General features: G+C 40.5%; 1 protein-coding gene across 1 annotated transcript; it reads left to right on the forward strand.

The window, feature by feature from the left end:
* The first annotated feature begins 5,706 nt into the window (after window positions 1-5,706).
* LOC122752908 (zymogen granule membrane protein 16-like) lies at window positions 5,707-8,543 on the forward strand. Its single transcript, XM_043999884.1, has 3 exons — window positions 5,707-5,764; window positions 7,565-7,685; window positions 8,198-8,543. Exons 1-3 carry the CDS (start codon window positions 5,707-5,709, stop codon window positions 8,541-8,543), a joined length of 525 nt encoding a protein of 174 aa, XP_043855819.1.
* The last annotated feature ends 10,683 nt before the right edge of the window (window positions 8,544-19,226 follow it).

A 19,226-nucleotide genomic window follows, 5' to 3' on the forward strand; every position in this document is an offset into this window, starting at 1 on the left:
TTCCTGATGGATTGTTTTCCAGATATTCATTCCTAAGCTGACTGGAAACTTGGAATACATTTTCCAATTCAGAAAAATGAATTGAATGTCATTTCATCTATGAAATATACCTCACAGGGTGGTTAGAAGGACCAAATGAAATAAAATAAATGAAATGCTTTGGAAATCTTGTTAGGGTCAGCCATTTTCTTCTTGTTCTTTTTCTTCCATATCCTCTACTATATGTCAATCAAGAGGTCATCTATCCTGGGCTTAGAGAAGTCTAATTAGAAGAAATAAACATGAAATCAAGTCAACAGTAGCTTCAAAGCACATTATTATATGCCAGGCACTGTATCAAGGATTGGAGATATAAAGAAAGGAAAAAAAATCAAGTCCATTCTCAAGAAACTCACAGTCTAAGGAAGGAGGCAATATCCAAAAAGTTCAGTACAAGCAGGATATACACAAGATAAAATAGAGATGATCAGTGAAGAGAGACACTAACATTAAGGGAGATTGGGAAAGACTTTTTGTGAATGATAGGATTTTAGCTGGGGCATGAATGAATGGAAGCCAGGAAAAAGGGATAACTAGGAGGGAATTCTGGGCAAAAGTAATGACCAATGAAAATACTCAGAATGGTGGTGGGGAGGATGGAATTTCAAGTGTGAGGAATATCAAGGAGTGCAATATTGCTGGATCTCAGATTACATACAGAGGAATAAGGTGTAAGTACACTGGAAAGGTACAAAGGGGTCAAGTTATGAAAGGTTTTAAAAGCCACACAAAGGATTTTATATTTGAAGGAGAAAAAGAAGGAGAAGGAACAGAAAAATGAGGAGGAGAAGGAGAAGGAGCAGAAGGAGAATGAAGAGAAGGAGGAGAAAAAGTAAAGAAGGAGGAGGAAAAGAAGAATAAAGAAGGAAAAGAAGATGGTGGTCACTTTTGTCCAATGATGCACACTTTTTTTTTTTTTTTTTTGGTGAGGCAATTGGGGTTAAGTAACTTGCCCAGGGTCACACAGCTAGTAAGTATTAAGTGTCTGAGGCTGGATTTGAACTCAGGTTTTCCTGACTTCAGGGCCGGCGCTCTATCCACTGCGCCACCTAGCTGCCCCCAATGATGCACACTTAATCTAATGGAAGCAGTACTCTGGCTCCTTAACAGAAATCAAGATGACATTAACATCAGATCATAGTTTTTTTTGAATTGCAAAGGATGTTAGAGATCATCTAGTATAATCCCCCCCTTTTTTTTTCTACAGATGCCTTTCTAAGGCAAGGGAGATAGTCAAGTCCACTGGCAAGATTTACCTTCTACATTGTAAATCAAAAGAGATGATAAAAGATGGGAATAATCAATATTGGAGGTATGGAAGGGAAATAGGCACACTAGTGTATTGTTGGTGGAGTTGTGAATCAGTCCAACCATATGAAAATGTGGGTTTATGTAAAGAAATTCTACCAATAAAATGATTCACATGAAATATGTCTGCACATGTTCCATGCCTATCTAAGGCATTTCAATTACATATGGTCATACCGCTTAGAAGCAGGCCCCCCAGCTTCTTCCACATAGGTGATTGCATCTGCCCCATCAGTCTACTGTTGCAATAGTCTTACTGCTGCCTTCTGTCTTTATATCTAGATATGATATCTCTTCTGTCCCCTTCCCCTACTCCTATTCTCAACACTGGAACCTGCCTCATAGGGAAAGCAAACAATTAAGCAAAAACAGTGGATCCAGTCATGGAGTTTCAAATCTCTGAGCTGGGATTTGAAAGGAGAGAATTTCTGGCTCCACGCTAAGTATTTTCTTCACTATACTCTCTCTACTAGGAGTTCTTTTAAATTCCATCCTTTGCCTCAAAACTTTTCTATACTCATCCTCTCCTAACTCCCTCAAGTCTTGGGGGAGAGGTATCTCTTCTGAACCAGGATAGCCCTTCAACACATTCCCTAAATTCCAATCCCTCTCTCTTCTGTCTAGAACTTTTCCTATCCACCATCTCATTATCTTTCTTCTTTTGCAACTTTACTCTCTACTGGTTGTCACAGCTGGGAATATATGATAACCTACTCTCCCATTGAGGTGCTAATAGTTGTTAAAGGTATTTCCCTTGGGCCATCTAGGTGGCACAGAGAACAGAGCATCTGCCCTTGAGTCATGAGGACCTGAGTTCAAATATGGCCTCAGACACTTACTAGCTGTGTGACCCTGCCTAAGTCACTTAACCCTGCTTCCTCCCCCTTCCCCAAAAGGTATTTTCCTTATTAAAGGTATTTGCATTTTAATAGGTGACCCGTGAAGATTGAGAAATTTTAGACCTTCTAGTACTAATGAGAAATGCTGAGGAGAATTATTGGGGTTTTCTCTGGTGGTGAGTTCAAGTCCTGCCTGTTCTATTAACTTCTGTACTCTTGGACAAATCACTCCCTCTGGAGTTTTGTATTAGGTATGTCTGTGGTCCCTTTAAACTTGGAAAGTGCTATCAAATATGTTAGTATTATTCCTCTCTATGATGAAAGAGGCATTATACACAATGGTGACTCAAGAAAGAGATGTTGGACACAACTCACCATTTCTCATGCCTTGTACACATCTCCTCTTATATAGAAGCTAGAATTCTGAGATAGGGCTGGTTTGGACTCCAAAGCATGATGGAAGCAGGAATGTGATTAGAGAGGTCAGTGTAATACAATGTGGGCAAGGTATGTGGAGACCAGTAGTTTTGTGTTAATTATATGAATAGGCCCTTAGACCCCAAAGAAAGATAGTTCCTGAAAAGGCCATGTGGAAAGAATGTGATAGTACATCCCTGTTACTGCTCATGACATATGAATGATCAGATCTTTCAATTAGGGACTCATTCACCCCATCATCTCCTGGGGTACTAGTTCTTCCACTTGGAACTGTTCTTGGAGATTTTTCTCATTGGTTCTAATGTCTTCACCTTTTACTCTTTTCTACACTTCATTCGTCAGGGAAACCGCCCTCAGACCCAGAGCCAGTTTGACCATTTGAGTTCAGAGAACTAGTTCATCCAACCCCTCATTAGTTTTTCTTCCTTCTTATACAATTAGACTATGGGCTCTTGAAGGATAAAGATTATGTTTAACCCTTTTAATTACCAACTGGTGCTACTGGACACTAGCCTCATTCTATTGAATGGGAAGGGTGAGTGGCTAAGGAGTCTCATACTCACCCTAGTTATCATTCATTCCATTCCTCTCAGCAGAAGTACTGGGGAAGCACCCCACTTTGTATAGTTTTCAGGGGGTAGATCACTTCCTACCCCCCCGCCCCACCCTGCCAGCTTCAGTTTTGCCTCATTGGCCACACTATTTCAATATTCCTGGGCTATCCTTTGTGTGGATTTGCCAACTCAGGTTACTTCTGAATCCTTATCTACATGTCTGACCCTACTTTGTTTCTGCATTTGCTACATTTCACTATATTTCATGAGTCCTAGGGACATAGCCTTGACAAAATGGAGACGATTCCCTCCAGTAACAGGCAGCTGTGGTTTGTTACTGTTTACTTTTAGCATAGAAAAAATTAAAAAGTGATATGTAAAATAATAACAAAACATACCACAGGATTTTGTACCCAAAGTGTGTTCTAGAGAAAGGGAGCCTCCTTATAATACATAGGTCACTACAAACCAAGGAGCTTTAGAAAGGACTCAACTTAATACCTTGAACACCCCTAGGTTATTCTTCCCTTGAGCAGGTACAGGAATATAGAAAATAAAACACAGATTCCAACTGTTTGACTCCTGCTGCTCAAGAAGACAAATCATAGATGATGATGATGAAGCATTGACTCTAGATTCAGGTGTTGGCTCCTCCTGACTGACCAGTGTATATAGCTATGCTGGTTCTGACTATGACCAATCCCCTGGTAGTTGAAGTCATATAATGAAACAAAATTAGACATTTGCTGGTCATCCAGAAGTTAAAAAAAGATTTGTTTAGCCATAGCAAGAGAATGAAATTCAGCAAGGATGTGGATCGAGGATATTTCTAGTTAACTGAGCTGAGTGAGACTTCCTGGCTTCTGTGTTGGTATGGTAGTCCAGTGGTCAAGCATAAGAGAGAGTAACTGAAGCTCCTTATGCTTGTTATATATTCAGGTCATCAGGTCTGAGGTCAATAGCCTGAGCTTTCACTCCAAAGAACCAATGAAGTCTCAAAGATGGCATCAATATCTTTAAAAAGAAATTTAAAAGAGGTGGATCAGTGGAATAGAATAGGTACAAATTGCACTATACTAAATGACTATAGTAATCTAGTATATGATAAACCCAAAGATACAAGCTTTTGGAACGAAAACTCATTATTTGATAAAAACTGCTGGGGAAACTGGAAAACAGCATGGCAGAAACTAGGTATACACTAACATCTGAGACATGGAGCCATTGCTTCATGCAAACTGTTTAAAAATAAGTTTTATTAATGCTTTTTGCTTTCATTTCTGAACATAATTTCACCTTATGCCATCTTGTCAACAATACATAGCATTGAATCTGAGCTTGTAAAAGAGAAAAACAGCTAAACAAAACCAGCTGATACAACAATTGAGTCAAAGAGTGTATTTCACTTTTTCCCTTTGTAAACTTCTACCTTTCTATCAATAGGCTTGATTACCTGAATGTTTCATCTTTCCAAGACTGTAGCACAATGCAACATGCACAGGATGCCCTTCATAAATGAATATTATATGACCTGAGATGTTTTGGGAAGGCCATCCATGCCTGTTCACTATCCCCAGGCTGTAGAATGAGAATGGCAGACCCCAACCCCCCCAAAAACCCCAAACAAAAACAAACAAAAAACTTATTGGGGGCAGTTAGGTGGCGCAGTGGATAAAGCACTGGTCCTGGATTCAGGAGCACCTGAGTTCAAATCTGGCCTCAGACACTTGACACTTACTAGCTGTGTGACCCTGGGCAAGTCACTTAACCCTCATTGCCCTACCAAAAAAAAGAGAGAGAATGGTCATACCTTAACCTTCAGGCTTCTTCTCTGAAGGCCAGCGGTCCCTGAAGGTCCAAATGGAGGCAAGGGATCATGCAGAGTGGGTCTGGGGACCAGTGTCAGAACAGAGTAACTCCTGTTTGTTTAGGCTGCAAAACAAGGAAAACAAATATTGTCCATCCGGGAGAGAAGAATCTGGGTAATCCCTTTCTGATCACCAATATTGTCATGGGATTTGGGGTGGTCTAAGCACATAGCTAGAACCTGGAACAAGAGGTGGAGCCTGGCGGCTGGGACCAAGTCCTCAAACAGCACCTGAGTCAACACTGCAAAGGTATAAAATGCCCAAGTTAGGGTGCCATGGTCATCGAGTAGTCACCTACAACCAAGACACCACCTGCTAAGGTAAGTGAGAGATGTCAGAGTTGATAGGTCCAGCCCAATGCTTGAGGCCAGAACCTAAGGGAATGATGCCTCTAGTCTGCATTTAACCAAATCATGGACACTGTTTAAGTATCCATAGGGATACCTCTTAAGTTCTTACCCTTCTCAGAACTCTTTGGAATTCATTAATACTTTGCTTTTTTCTGGGGGTGGGGATGGTAGTGGTAGGGGAGATAGGAGGGTTTCGTGGGGTAGAGAAGGAATGTAGCTACATCTTTCCCATGGGCTTGTAGGATACTCTCCTGTTACCGTAATCTACTCCCACCACACACTAACTACTTGGATTCTCTCTTTCCTCTAGATGCTGCTGCTGTTCCTGACACTTGCTCTCCTTGGAGGCTCAGCCAATGGAGTTCAGCGTAAGTCATCTGCCATCTATCTGTACCTTTGACCTGGATGTCCTTCTTGGAATTCCAGAATAAGAATTAGGCATGAATTAGATCACATCATAGTCCTAGAAATGGCAACAGACAATGGCAGCCCACATTTCTTTCTTCAATCCCAGGATCCAACTCCTTCATAGGACACCTTATGTTTCTCTTAGGGGAAGAGATGGGAGGATGGTGAGAGCACTAGGAACCATTTCACTGGTTAAATGAACTAGGGATGTTCTACATGTGAAAGAGAAGACTTAACTGGGACAGGGTCACTATTTCCAACTATCAGGTTTTAGGGGGAGTTGGCCATTCAAAATCATGAAAAAATGATTCGCCAATTGCCTAATCTTATCAATTAATCAGTTCCCCCTGAAACTTACAGGCTGGACTTTCAGAGCTTTTATTAATTGAGATCCATGACCCTGTTGTTCACCCATTTCTCTATAATGGATACAACCCTGAACTTTAGGTCTTAGCCAAACCGATCCAGCTTCCTTGGGTTGCAGCCCATTCTCTTAGACCCTGGTCCAAGGAACCTTACTGCTTCACTCCAGGATGTCTTCCTTTCACCATTCTACAACCTTCCATGTACTCCCTAAGAATCTTTTCTGTTTCTTCCACTGATTACCATCCATAGCTGGATAGTTGATTCTGGCATATGCTCTTTCCCTTCTGTTCCCTCTCTCAATACACCCCAGACCAGGCAAGTGCATTTTATTGTATTTAGAAGGGACAAAAGAGATCAGCCAAGATAGCAGAAAAGGAAGAAGCAGAAACAGCCTATTACCCCTACAATTTATTCCACAAAACCTAGAAAACACACTAGATTTAGTCCTTAGTGAGAATTTTTTTTTAAATTACAGTAAATCATTCCTTTTTCCAATCCAAACTGCAATAGGAAGACAGATAGAAAGACTGTAGACCTTCCTGTTCTTTTGTTTTTACAAGTAAAGCTTCAGAGAAAAACAGATCCTGAGTGCAAATTCTAAGTAGGATGCCAGGAAGAAATAATTTTTGAAAAGAGTTTTAAAAATAATGTTATAAATATATTTCCAAGGAATAAGAGAATATAAAAAGGAAAGAATAAGAAAGGTTTGGAAAGCTTCACCCAGACAATTATGTGATCAGTCAATAAGAGAGCCATCTCCACTTCTTTGTTCAAAGTAAACAAGGGACAGAAAGAGCTGTCACATAAAGTTTTTGCCATTGCTTTGAAAATCAAAACATTTCTACCTGACAGACTGGTCACCCCCAAAGTGCACTGCAGACAGGAATGACCTTTTTGTGTTACTCTGCAAAGTAGGGCAGGCTGGTTTGGGGGTGGGGGCTCTGGTTATCTCTGTGTTAGACCCCATTATGTTCAGATGAAGCTATGATCCATCCTGCAAAAGCCTGTAGATGTGGCTGCTCCTGCAAATTCATGAAAAAAAGGCTCCAGGTTGTACCAGGGGAAAGGAAGCAGCTCAATTCAGAGGGGGTTGGAAAAGTCATTTCCATATTTGGGCATGAATGGAGTCATTCAGGAAACTGACTGAGAATGAAGGCATCTCTGGAGAAGAGTTGTTAGCATCTTTGCATTTTGTTAGGGGGAAGTCCTTGTCCCCTAGAGCAGGGGTCTGACTGGCTCTCCAGTCAACTTTTGACAGACAGCCCTTCTGATCTCCACACCAGGACCATGGTGCTGACTTACATTTGGTGGTCATGCATATACCTGGAGATAAGGGTAGTCTGGGTAAGGTTTTACTTCTCACTATAGCACTGCATCATTTTTTTCTCTTTCAGAAAGCCAGTCCCAAAGTATCATTGGAAAAGTAGAAGAGGGCACCAGTTTTTCCTTTATTAAAGAGGGGCAGGAAATCAATGGAGTCCGGGTCCTAGTTGCAACATCAGGTTACCTGAGTAGGTAAGTAAATCTGAAGGAACAACTTATCTCTTCCATGTGATCCCACATGACTTTTGTGATTTCTACAATACATTCACTTGAGCACCTAGAAGAGTCCTCAGTGCCATCTTAAACATGGCAAGTCATGTCACTTTGATCCTGTCACCTCTTACTAAAACATACATAGAATTGCACATACAGAGGGGATGATGATGTTGGACTTTGGAAAGGTTGGACAGGGAGACCTATCACATTTAATTCTGTTATTATTCTTCCATGGTCTGTCCTGGGATGGAGAATATTCTGCCAAGGCTATGGGTTGCCATCTATATGGCATAACTAGAAGGATAATGGAGAGGTCTCTGCTACTCAGAAACCTTGGGAGGTAGTGGGAGGTTTTCAAACACAGGCTAGATGACCACTTGTTGGGATGTGTTGTAAACGGGAATTGTGAGTTTTGATGATCTTTGTTAAAGGAGAAGGGATGATGGATTAGAACCAATTCTCAGGTCATTTGACATTTTCTCTCCTAGCATCCAAATACGGTATGGAACTACATGGAGTGAAAGATATGGTAGTACAGAAGGCTCTCCCGAGGAAGTCATCCTGAACCCAGATGAGTTCATTGTCAAAGTGACTGGCAGCAATGGCAATACAAAGTGTCTCCAGCACCTCACCTTTGTGACTGACCAAGGCAGGAAACTTGAGTTTGGCAAAGTTGGTCCAAATCAGTTCACAGCTTTCCCCACAGAGGACGGGAAGGCACTGTCTTCTATCTTTGGACGATATGATTCAACATGCCTAACAGGTTTTGCATTTGATTGGGTGCTCAGAGTGAAGACAAAAAAAGAGATTGTGAACAGCAAAATTAAACAATAGTTATCCGGCCAAGTTAGTCAACAGTCATCCAGAGTACAATATTCTGCTGCCAAAAAGTTTTAATTCAAATCATAGCCATTACCATTTCCCCTACCCCCAACACCCTAGGATGGAGGAGATAGTACTGATAATTCAAATTATTTAAGCCCTGCTCATAGGCCTGATACCTTAAGTGATCTAATACCTGGTCATAATGGTTAGCCTTCAAACTACCTTGAAATCTAGTTGCAATTATGGTTCCCTAGATTCTTTAGGCCTTGCATGAAACCATGAATTCTCATAACCTTTAGATAAAAGTGATAACCCATTAAAGAATTCAGTGGAAGTCTCTGTCCCCTGAAACAAGCCAGGCATTTGGGCAGTGATTAAACATGCAAGACTAATTAATATGTATGTATGTATATATGTGTATACATATATGTATAAATCTATGCATCTATATACATATATTTATATTTATATAGGTTTCCCAGAAAATTGGCCTGGATTGGATTAAGGAAACAGACAAGGAGGAAGGAGTTGGAGGGAGGAAATTGTGAAATGACTTTGGTTAGGCTCACAGAACTCCTAGTAAGTGGCTGGATAGACAAGAGGTGATTTAGGGCTATGATTGGGGTGGAGGGTCACAAAATATACTATTTCTGGGAAAAGGGAAAACTTTATGGAACAAAAAAGAATCATATTTTAAATCTCTTAATAAAATTTTGGCAAAACCATGGTGTAGTCTTTGGGTGATTCTGTTGAAGAAAGCTATCTGGGAAGAATAGGCCATCTTGACCAAGGGTACAAAGGTTTTAGAACAGCAGGAAAATGGCGACCCTTTGGTATAAAATGGAAAGGTTTTGAGGACTAAGGGCAGGCAGAAGCCTGACTAAAACAGTGGCCTAAAGGGCTACCCAAGAATCTTTCCTCAACAGCCAGCTCCTTTCAGAGGGTCCCATACTAATCCATAAGGGCCTGCTGGACCACATTTACTTCCTGTTGGTTTGGATATTCTGACTAAGAGGTCTCCTTGCTGCCTTCAAAGACATTTTTCCTCACACTTAAAAGGCTTATACTCATGAACATGGGGTTTGCTGTGTGTCCTTGGGAATACCTGAATGTACCAGCAACTTTCTTGCCACATGGGGATGCTATGGTGGTGGATTTCCTAATGTCTGCAGATGTCTAGTTCAAGTTGTCTCCACTGCAGGTCATCCTGATTTGTGGTCACCTCATCATTACAACTCTCTTCTAAAATCTCCATTTGGCATTTGTTATCTTATTTGTTCCTATGCTCTTTCTACTTCCAGCTGTCTTCTTGGTCAGGGGGATATCTGCCCTCCTTTCTTCCCAACCCCTGAAGGTCTTCCCTTCTCCTTCCTAGGGACTCTAGCCTGCTATAGTCACATCAGGGAAAATCTGCACACACACACACCCCTTGTCCCTGGAACTTACATGCTAATGCTGCTTAGGACATTTTCAATGGCTCTGCATCAAGGAGAGGGTTAATGCTCTAGAAGCAGGAGAGCCAGAGTAGCAAATGAAGGATGCTTCATTTGAGGAATTATCACAAGGACTTAGCAGATGTAGCCTTCCTTGATCTCTGCTCTGTCTCCATTTTGCTCTAAGCTTTATCATTGCCTGGCAAATTTGCCTTGCTTCCTCCATCATTCCATTGTGCCTTTAGATTTTGCTTACTCATTGTGTTTATGCCAGATAAAGAAAAGGTCATTTTAATTGAGTTCTGAATTCTTGCTAAAAATATTTTGGTTATTTGGCTATTCATTCAGGAATTAGCCAGCTGGGAAGAATTCTTTTCCATCTGGTAATGCAAGGTAGCATGGGCACCTAAAGTGCTTTTATGGTTTTATTAATAATTTGTGCTAATAGATCAACTTCCTAAAGGATAAGATTGAAACAGCATCTAGACATTGTTTTATCTTTGAACTAATGGAAATATTGAGTTTATGTTAGAGTTATTGTGAAAATCGGGAGAGTCATTGGTAGACGGCATAATCAAGGATGTGGGGGGTGAGCAGTACCCAGCACCTGCAAGGGTTCACATTGTTCTAAAAGCGAGGTACAATAGAAAAAGGGGAATCTTCTGGGCAAATTCTACAAAGAAATAGAAGAAATCGTTTATAGAGAGGAGTCCAGAATGGATACTTTGGATTTTTGATTGCATGAGGAATAGAGATTGGAAAGAGTATAGATAATTATAAATATCTTTAATCAGAAAATGAGGGTCTAGAGAATAAAGAAAAAGATGATGGATAATGAAAGGGATGAGAGAAGCCTGCTCTAAAAAGGAATGCAACCTCCCCTCAAATTAAAAAAATTGTTATCAGGACTAGTTCAAGGTGAGGAGAAGGGGGAATCTACTTGACTAATTGGCAGGGACAAAATGTGTAAGAATTAAACAAGATAAAAGAAGGAAATAAAAATGAGTTAATTTAAAAAAAACACCAAAGGGAAAGGGGTAACAAACAGCAGAGAGGGAATTGGGAGAAAGGCAGTGTGGGAATAGCGTTAATGTCAAGATTAAGCTAAAGTAACTAAAGGAACACAGTACTGTGTTTATAGCAGAAGAGGGGAAAATTGCAATCTGAAAAAACTCAATATTTGAGACAAATGAAGGAAAATAGAAATCAAGCTCTTATAACTTTAAATCTGAACAAATTAAATAATCCAATTAAATGAAAAGAGTGACAGATTAGATAAAAGCCTACAATCTGTTGTTTGTTATCTATGTTATCTATCTATCTATCTATCTATCTATCTATCTATCTATCTATCTATCTATCCATCCATCCATCCACACACACACACACACACACACACACAAACAAACACACATTTAAAAGGTATATACCAGGGGCCAGCTAGGTGGTGCAGTGGATAAAGCACTGGCCCTGGATTCAGGAGGACCTGAGTTCAAATCTAACCTCAGACACTTGACACTTACTAGCTGTGTGACCCTGGGCAAGTCACTTAACCCTCATTGCCCCACAAAAAAAAGAAAAAAAAGAAAAAGAAAAGAAAAGAGAGTCAAATTTATAAGAATACAAGCCATTCTCCAATTAATCAATGGTCAAAGGATATGAACAGGCAGTTTTCAGATGAAGAAATCAAGGCTATCTATAGGCATATGAAGAAGTTCTCTAACTCACTATTTTTTTTTGTTTTTGTTTTTTGTTTTGAGGGGCAATTGGGGTTAAGTGACTTGCCCAGGGTCACACAGCCATTAAGTGTTAAGTGTCTGAGGCCGGATTTGAACTCAGGTACTCCTGAATCCAGGGCCGGTGCTCTATCCACTGCGCCATCTAGCTGCCCCTCTAACTCACTATTGATTAGAGAAATGCAAATTAAAACAACTCTGAGTGAGTTGTACTACCTCACACCTATCAGATTGGCTAATACGATAAAAAAGGAAAATGATAAATGTTAGAGAGGATATAGAAAAATTGGGACACTAATGCACTGTTGGTGGAGTTGGGAACTGATCCAACTGTTCTAGAGAGCAATCTGGAACTATGTCCCAAGGGCTACCAAACTGTGGATACCCTTTAATCCAGCAATACCACTGCTAGGTCTTTATTTAGAGCAGCTCTTTTTGTTGTGGCAAAATATTGGAAATTGAGGGGATGCCCATCAATTGGGAAATGGCTGAACATGCTGTGGCGTATGAATGGAATGGAATACTATTGCGCAATAAGATATGATAAACAGGCAAATTTCAGAAAGGCCTGGAAAGACCTGCATGAATTGATACAAAGTGACACGAGCAGAACCAGGAAAACATTGCACACAGTATCAGCAGTATTGTGTGGTGATTAACTTTAAATGACTTAGCTCTTCCTAGCAACACATTGATCCAAGACAAGTACAAAAGACTCAGGGTGGAAATGCTATCCACCTCTAGATAAAGAACTGATGGATACCTAATGAAGATCAAAACATTCACTTACTTCATTTTTTGTATGTTTGTGTGTGTGTGTGTGTGTGTGTGTTTATAGCAATTCTTTTTTTTTAAAGTCCAAACTTTTAATTGTCTATAACTTTTGGGTAACTTTATTTAAAAAAAATTTTTTTTTATTTTTTGTAGTGCAATGAGAGTTAAGTGACTTGCTCAGGGTCATACAGCTAGTAACTGCCAAGTGTCTGAGGCTGGATTTGAATTCAGGTCCTCCTGAATCCAGGGCTGGTGCTTTATCCACTGTGCCAACTAGCTGCCCCCTATAGCAATTCTTTATTTGGTAACAAAGAATGTTGAAGGGGATGTGAGAAAAGTGTGACACTAATGCACTGTTGATGGAGTTGTGAACTGATTCAACCATTCTGGAGAACAATTTGGAACTATGTATACCCAATGGAATATAAAACTGTGCATTCCCTTTGATCTAGTTTTATTTTCTTTCCTTATCTTTATACCTTACATTTATTTACTTTCTCTTATTACTATTGCTAACATTTCTAGAAACATATTGAATAATAGTGGGTAGAATAGATAACCTTGTTTCATTCTTGTATTTATTGGAAAAATGTGTATGATGCTTGCTTTGGTTTTAGATACTTTTTATGATATTGAAAAAGTGTTCCTCTATCACTATATTTTGTAAGGTTTCATTTTTTAATTGTTTGTTCCTAGTAAAAAATGAATGTTGTGCTTTTTCAAAGGCCTTTCCTACATCTATGGAGATAATTCTGTGTTTGGGACACTTTGGTCTTTAATATTATTAGTTATATTGATTTTTTTCTAAGTAGAGCTATCCTTATATCCCTGGTTAAAAAACCAACTGGGGGGCAGCTAGGCGGTGTAGTGGATAGAGCACCAGCCCTGGAGTCAGGAGGACCTGAGTTCAAATCCGACCTCAGACACTTGACACTTACTAACTATGTGACCCTGGACAAGTCACTTAACCCTCGTTGCCCTGCCAAAAGCAAAACAAAACAAAAACCCCACTGGGTCATAATCATTAGTTTTTTGGATAAGTTTCTGTAGACTGACAAGATTTCATTCAAATTTTTGAGTCAATATTCATTAATGATATTGGTCTATAGTTTTCCATCTGTGTTATAGTATTTTCTCTAATTGTCATCAACTCTACCTCTCCTGCAGTCATGGAGAATTGAATAATTGGTCTCCACCAATGAGTATAGCCCCATGCACAAAAACCTTTGAGCTAAGAGTTATACATTTCATAGTACAGCACCCCCATTTCAGTATCACTCTAAGATCTTCCCACCCAAGGGCCACAAAGGCCTATTCTTTCCTTGACATTCTTTTTTTTTTTTTTTTTGGTGAGACAGTTGGGGCAGTTTGGTGAGGCCCAGGGTCACACAGCTAGTAAGTGTTAAGTGTCTGAGGCTGGATTTGAACTCAGGTCCTCCTGAATCCAGGACCAGTGCTTTATCCACTGTGCCAGTTAGCTGCCCCCAAAAATGTCTTTTACATGATCCCACTTGGCTTGCATTGATGATTACTTGGATGACAAGGTGGGTACTTTGTACTATCTTCAAAACCTTCCTTTAGATCCTTGTCCTCTGTTGACAGAACATATATATGATTGCACACATAAAGGGGAAAGATTGAACAGGGAGGACTCGCATATTCTGTCCTCCTACCATTCTTTCCTGTTTTGGAGACGGCTGGGGATTGTTCTGCTGAGAAACTAAAATAGCACCAAGGCTGGATATGGATGCCATATATGTGGCATGTTGTCACACACATTGAAGGATAATGGAAAAGTCTCCATTACCCATAAACTCGAGAAATAGTGAGTCTCCCATCGCTGCAGGTTCTCAAGAAGAGACTAGATGACCTCCTGTGGGAATATTGTAAGGGTAATTGGGAGATTCTGTGATCTGCATGAAAGGATGAGATATGGGCTAACCTGATTAGGACAAACTCTAGGATCATTTGACATATTTTCTCTCCCAGCATCCAGTTACAGTATGGGAATGAGTGGAGCATCAGGTATGGTACCCCTATGGACTCTGTCTAGGAAGCTATCCTGAGGCCAGAAGAGTATATTATTCTAGTGACTGGCAGCTATATAAATTTCATCTAACACCTCACTTTTATTATAGATCAGGTTTGGAAAAACCAGTTTGGTAATATTGGCTCTAATAAATTCAGTGCTTTTCCCCCAAAGAGAGAAATGATGCTTAATTCTATCTTTGGATGATACGGTTCAATATACACATCAGTGATCGGATCTTATTGGACTCCCAGCAAGCTGAGAAAAATCACCATAAAAATTTAAAAAATTATTCTCAAAGCACTATATGGATATCCACAGTTACTTCCCATATAACAGGGACATTTCACAAACCCAGGCTCTGGTATCAGGCCTAAGGCCTTCAAATATCAAGGATCTGACCATAAAATGTATGGCCCAAACATTCAAGCACAAGGAAAGAATCATGATAAAGCATAGGCTCTAGATAAAACTATAATCCCTTCAAGGACTCGAGGAAAGGTCACTGGAACAAGGCAGGCAATAAAGCACCTGCAGTGAAAAAACATACCAGAGTTTCCCAGAGAATAAGATGGAATCCTGCTTCCCAGGTACTGGATTGGACTGAGGAAGAAGACAGGGGAGAAGGGACTGGAGGGAAGAAAATATATCACTGGCTTCAGTTTAGCTCCTAGGGCCTCCAGTTAGGTAATAGTCTTCATCAGTCCCAACATAGCTTATCATAGCAAGGGCTGGAAACACAAGGGGCAATTGGGAGATATAATTTGGGTAGAGGGGCATGGGAAATAGTGTTGCTAGGATGAGAGGGGGAAAAACCCTCAAGAACAAAAAAAGAATCATGATTCCAATCACATAACAAAGCTTCTATAAAAATGACGATGCCGTCTTTGACTGACACTTTTTTGGGGGACAATTTTTTCTGGAAAGAATAGGCCTAGGGGCAGCTAGGTGGCGCAGTGGATAGAGCATCAGCCTCAAATCCGGCCTCAGACACTTGACACTTAAGAGCTGTGTGACCCTGGGCAAGTCACTTAACCCTCATTACCCTGCAAAAAAGAAAAAAGAAAAAAAAGACATATTTTCTCTTTCAGTCCTACTTACTTGGTTATGAAACCCAAGATTCCAAAGTGGACTTGGATTCCAGTGATTTACAACCCTTCTCTAGAAAGGGTAAAGTGGGAGTCTCCATTTTGACCAGTGAGATGTTCAGGGGGTATGATTGTGGAAGGGAAGATATGATGCAATACTATACTCAGGAACAAAATTTCATTCAGACTGCCCTTACCCCCACAGACACCCATGACTACTGAATCCAACATTCTTGATGTTCAGGTCGATGGACAGGTGACTGGAGAATTAGGAAGGTCCCTTGCAGGAAGAGTATGAAGACTTCTCCCTAAGACCTTATGAGGATTCTCTGCTAATGACTCTCTTGTCAAGAGGCCAAAATGCTTACACCTGCTCCTCAGGTGATTACACTTTCCCCTAAGCCTCCTGGATTGATTAAATTGATTAACACGGAAGTGACTTTTCCAGCTTCCTCTGCATCCATAGACTTATTATGCCCTGGTGCAGCCCAAGACCTATTTTTTATGAATATTCAGAAGTAGCCAGACCCTGGAAATCCTCTAGGATGGATATTTGTGTCTTCTGGATAGGAGATTGTCTAACACATACTCACACAAGCATACCCTTTCCCCAAATACATGAGGGAGAAGTTAATAGGAAAGGACAACTCTGGGCTACCTCTGTGTTTCTGTTGTGAAGCTTTGTAGTTTGTTGAATGTCAAGTGGAATTGTTTTGATTTTTAAGGTAATGGAGAAAATTGTATGTGACAGTTCTATCTGTTCTTAACTTTGAGCAAGTGCTTGGAGACAGCTACTTTGTTGACTCATTAAATACTTCTATGAATGAAGCATTGCATGCCTTTATTAGACTTTTCTTTTTTATGTGCTCTTTTCATTTGTAAATACACTTATGAAATTATTGCACGACTCCAGCTTCCTTTCTTCTAAGAATCATCCAGGAATCTTAGTTGAACTTATGCACAGGCTATGTTTTACTTTGAGGTTTTGTTTGTAGATGTTTTGGAGTCATTCTCTTCTTGTGGGTTTATGGTGTGTTAACATTTTGTTCATTCTTTCAGTGTTCCTGACATTTGACTTTGCATTAAGGTGAAACTCTGAACACTCCTGGGGAGAATGCCTAGGCAATGCTTTGCTTTGTTTTGAATCCCTTTGGGTCTTGCTGTTCCTTTTCTAGGTATTTGGTATTGTATTCTTTGAAGAACCCAGATAAAGCTCAAGTTGAAGAACTGGAACGTTTCAGGGAACTCAGAGCAATCTGAACCAGGTCAAAGTCTGATAGCTGCTTTCTTGGTCTAAGTTATGCAAGTTCCTGGTGTGGGACTGGGTCTGAGCGCCACAGCTGTGGATCTACCCCTTATTGGACCCAATCACCATTAGCTAGCTGGTCCAGAGAAAAAAAACCTTGCAGCGTCTGCTTTGGTCTGAGCTCCCTGGTTCCTCTGGTTATCCTGCTGTAGGCTCCAGTCTACTCTTGATCCTGTATCTGAGACCCTACTCTTTGTCAGAGCCAAGCACCTGCTGCTGGCTTCTGCTCCTGATCCTTCTGCAGAATACTTGTTCAGATATTCCCCAATTGCTACTCATACTTTCAATTTCCAGTTCTTTGCCACCACAAAGAGAGCTACTATAAATTTTTTTAAGACATATAGGTTCTTTTCCATTTTTCCTAATTGTCTTTGGAAATAAACCTAGTAGTGGTTTTACTGGGTAAAATGATATATAGGCAGTTTAACAACTCTTTGAGCATAATCCCAGACTACTCTCCAAAATACTTGGATCAGTTCAGAGTTCCAACCAATAGTGAATTAGTGTGCTTTTTTTCCCACGTTCTCTAACATTTGTGGTTTCTCACCTATCATTTTAGCCAATTTGATAGGTGTGAGATGCTATCTCAAAGTTGTTTTAATTTGCATTTCTCTAATCAATAATGATTTAGAGCATTTTTTCATGTTACTATAAATTATTTTGATTTCTTCATTAAAAAACTTCATGGGGGAGGCAGAGCCAAGATGGTGGAGAGAAGTCAGCAAGCTGTCTGAGCTGTCCTTCAGTTCCCTCAAAAAGAACATTAAATCAAGCCTCTAAACAGATTCTGAAACTACAAAACCTACAAAAAGACAGAGAGACACAATCTTCCAACCTAAGATGATTTAAAAGACTTCAGGAGGGGCAGCTAGGTGGCACAGTGGATAAAGCACTGGCCCTAGATTCAGGAGGACCTGAGTTCAAATCCAGCCTCAGACACTTGACACTTACTAGATGTGTGACCCTGGGCAAGTCACTTAACCCTCATTGCCTACCAAAAAAAAGACTTCAGTCTCACTCGGGTGGAGGGGAGCACAGTTCACCTCAGTGCGGCTCAGCGTGGAGGGGGTCAGGGCAAGTCAGCAGGAAGCTCTTGGCCACAGTGGAGCAACTGAGGCCCCTTGATCCTGGCTCAGTGGGCTGGTGGCACAGCAGGCCAGTGGTAAGATTCACCAGGACCAGCTGAGAGGGCAGGCTGCCAGCTAGGGGGCTACCCATAGGATAGGCACGACCAGGCCTGGCCATCCCAGCACATACTGGGAGCAAGCACAGGGAGAAAGCCCAGAGTGGTGAGAAATCTGCAAGCCATAGAGGCCTCAGAGTGGAAAGTCAGCGATACAGCCCCTATCTCCCAGCACAAGAAGCTTGAAACAGTGACTCTGGTTCCCAAGGAGTGGACTTCAACTTAAAAAAAAAAATAATAAGCTGCAATATGAGTAAGAAACAAAAAAGAGCTCTCACCATTGAGAGCTTCTGTGTCAACAGGGAAGAGCCAAATACAAACTCAGATGAGGACAATACTCTCAAATTTCCTATATGTGAAGTCTCAAGAGAGAAGATGAATTGGTCTCAAGAACAAAAAGCCTTCTTGGAAGAGCTCAAAAAAAGATTTTAAAAATCAATTGAGAGGGGGCAGCTAGGTGGTGCAGTGGATAAAGCACTGGCCCTGGATTCAGGAGTTCCTGGGTTCAAATCTGGCCTCAGACACTTGACACTTACTAGCTGTGTGACCTTGGGCAAGTCACTTAACCCCCATTGCCCTGCAAAAAAAAAATCAATTCAGAGAGGTAGAAGAAAAAATGGGGAGAGAAATGAAAGCAACACAAGAAAATTATGAAAAAAGAATCAGCAGCTTGGAAAAGGAAGCACAAATATTGACTGAAGAAAACAATTCCTTAAAAAATTCATTTGGCCAAATGGAAAAGGAGGTGCATAATCTGACTGAAGAAAACAATGCCTTAAAAATTCGAATTGGACAGTTGGAAGCTAATGACTCCATGAGACACAAGGAATCAGTCAAACAGAATCAAAATAATAAAAAAATAGAAGAAAATGTGAAATACCTCATTGGAAAGACAACTGACCTGAACAACAGATCCAGGAGAGACAATTTGAGAATTATTGGACTGCCTGAAAACCATGATCAGAAAAAGAGTCTAAACACCATATTTCAGGAAATTATCAAGGAGAACTGCCCTGATATTATAGAATCAGAGGATAAAATCATCATTGAAAGAATCCACTGATCACCTCCTGAAAGAGACCCCAAAAGGAAAACTCCAAGGAATATTGTAGCCAAATTCCAGAATTATCAGGTGAAGGAGAA

This window comes from Dromiciops gliroides, chromosome 1 (genome assembly GCF_019393635.1).
Source record: "Dromiciops gliroides isolate mDroGli1 chromosome 1, mDroGli1.pri, whole genome shotgun sequence".
Lineage (NCBI taxonomy): Eukaryota > Metazoa > Chordata > Mammalia > Microbiotheria > Microbiotheriidae > Dromiciops > Dromiciops gliroides.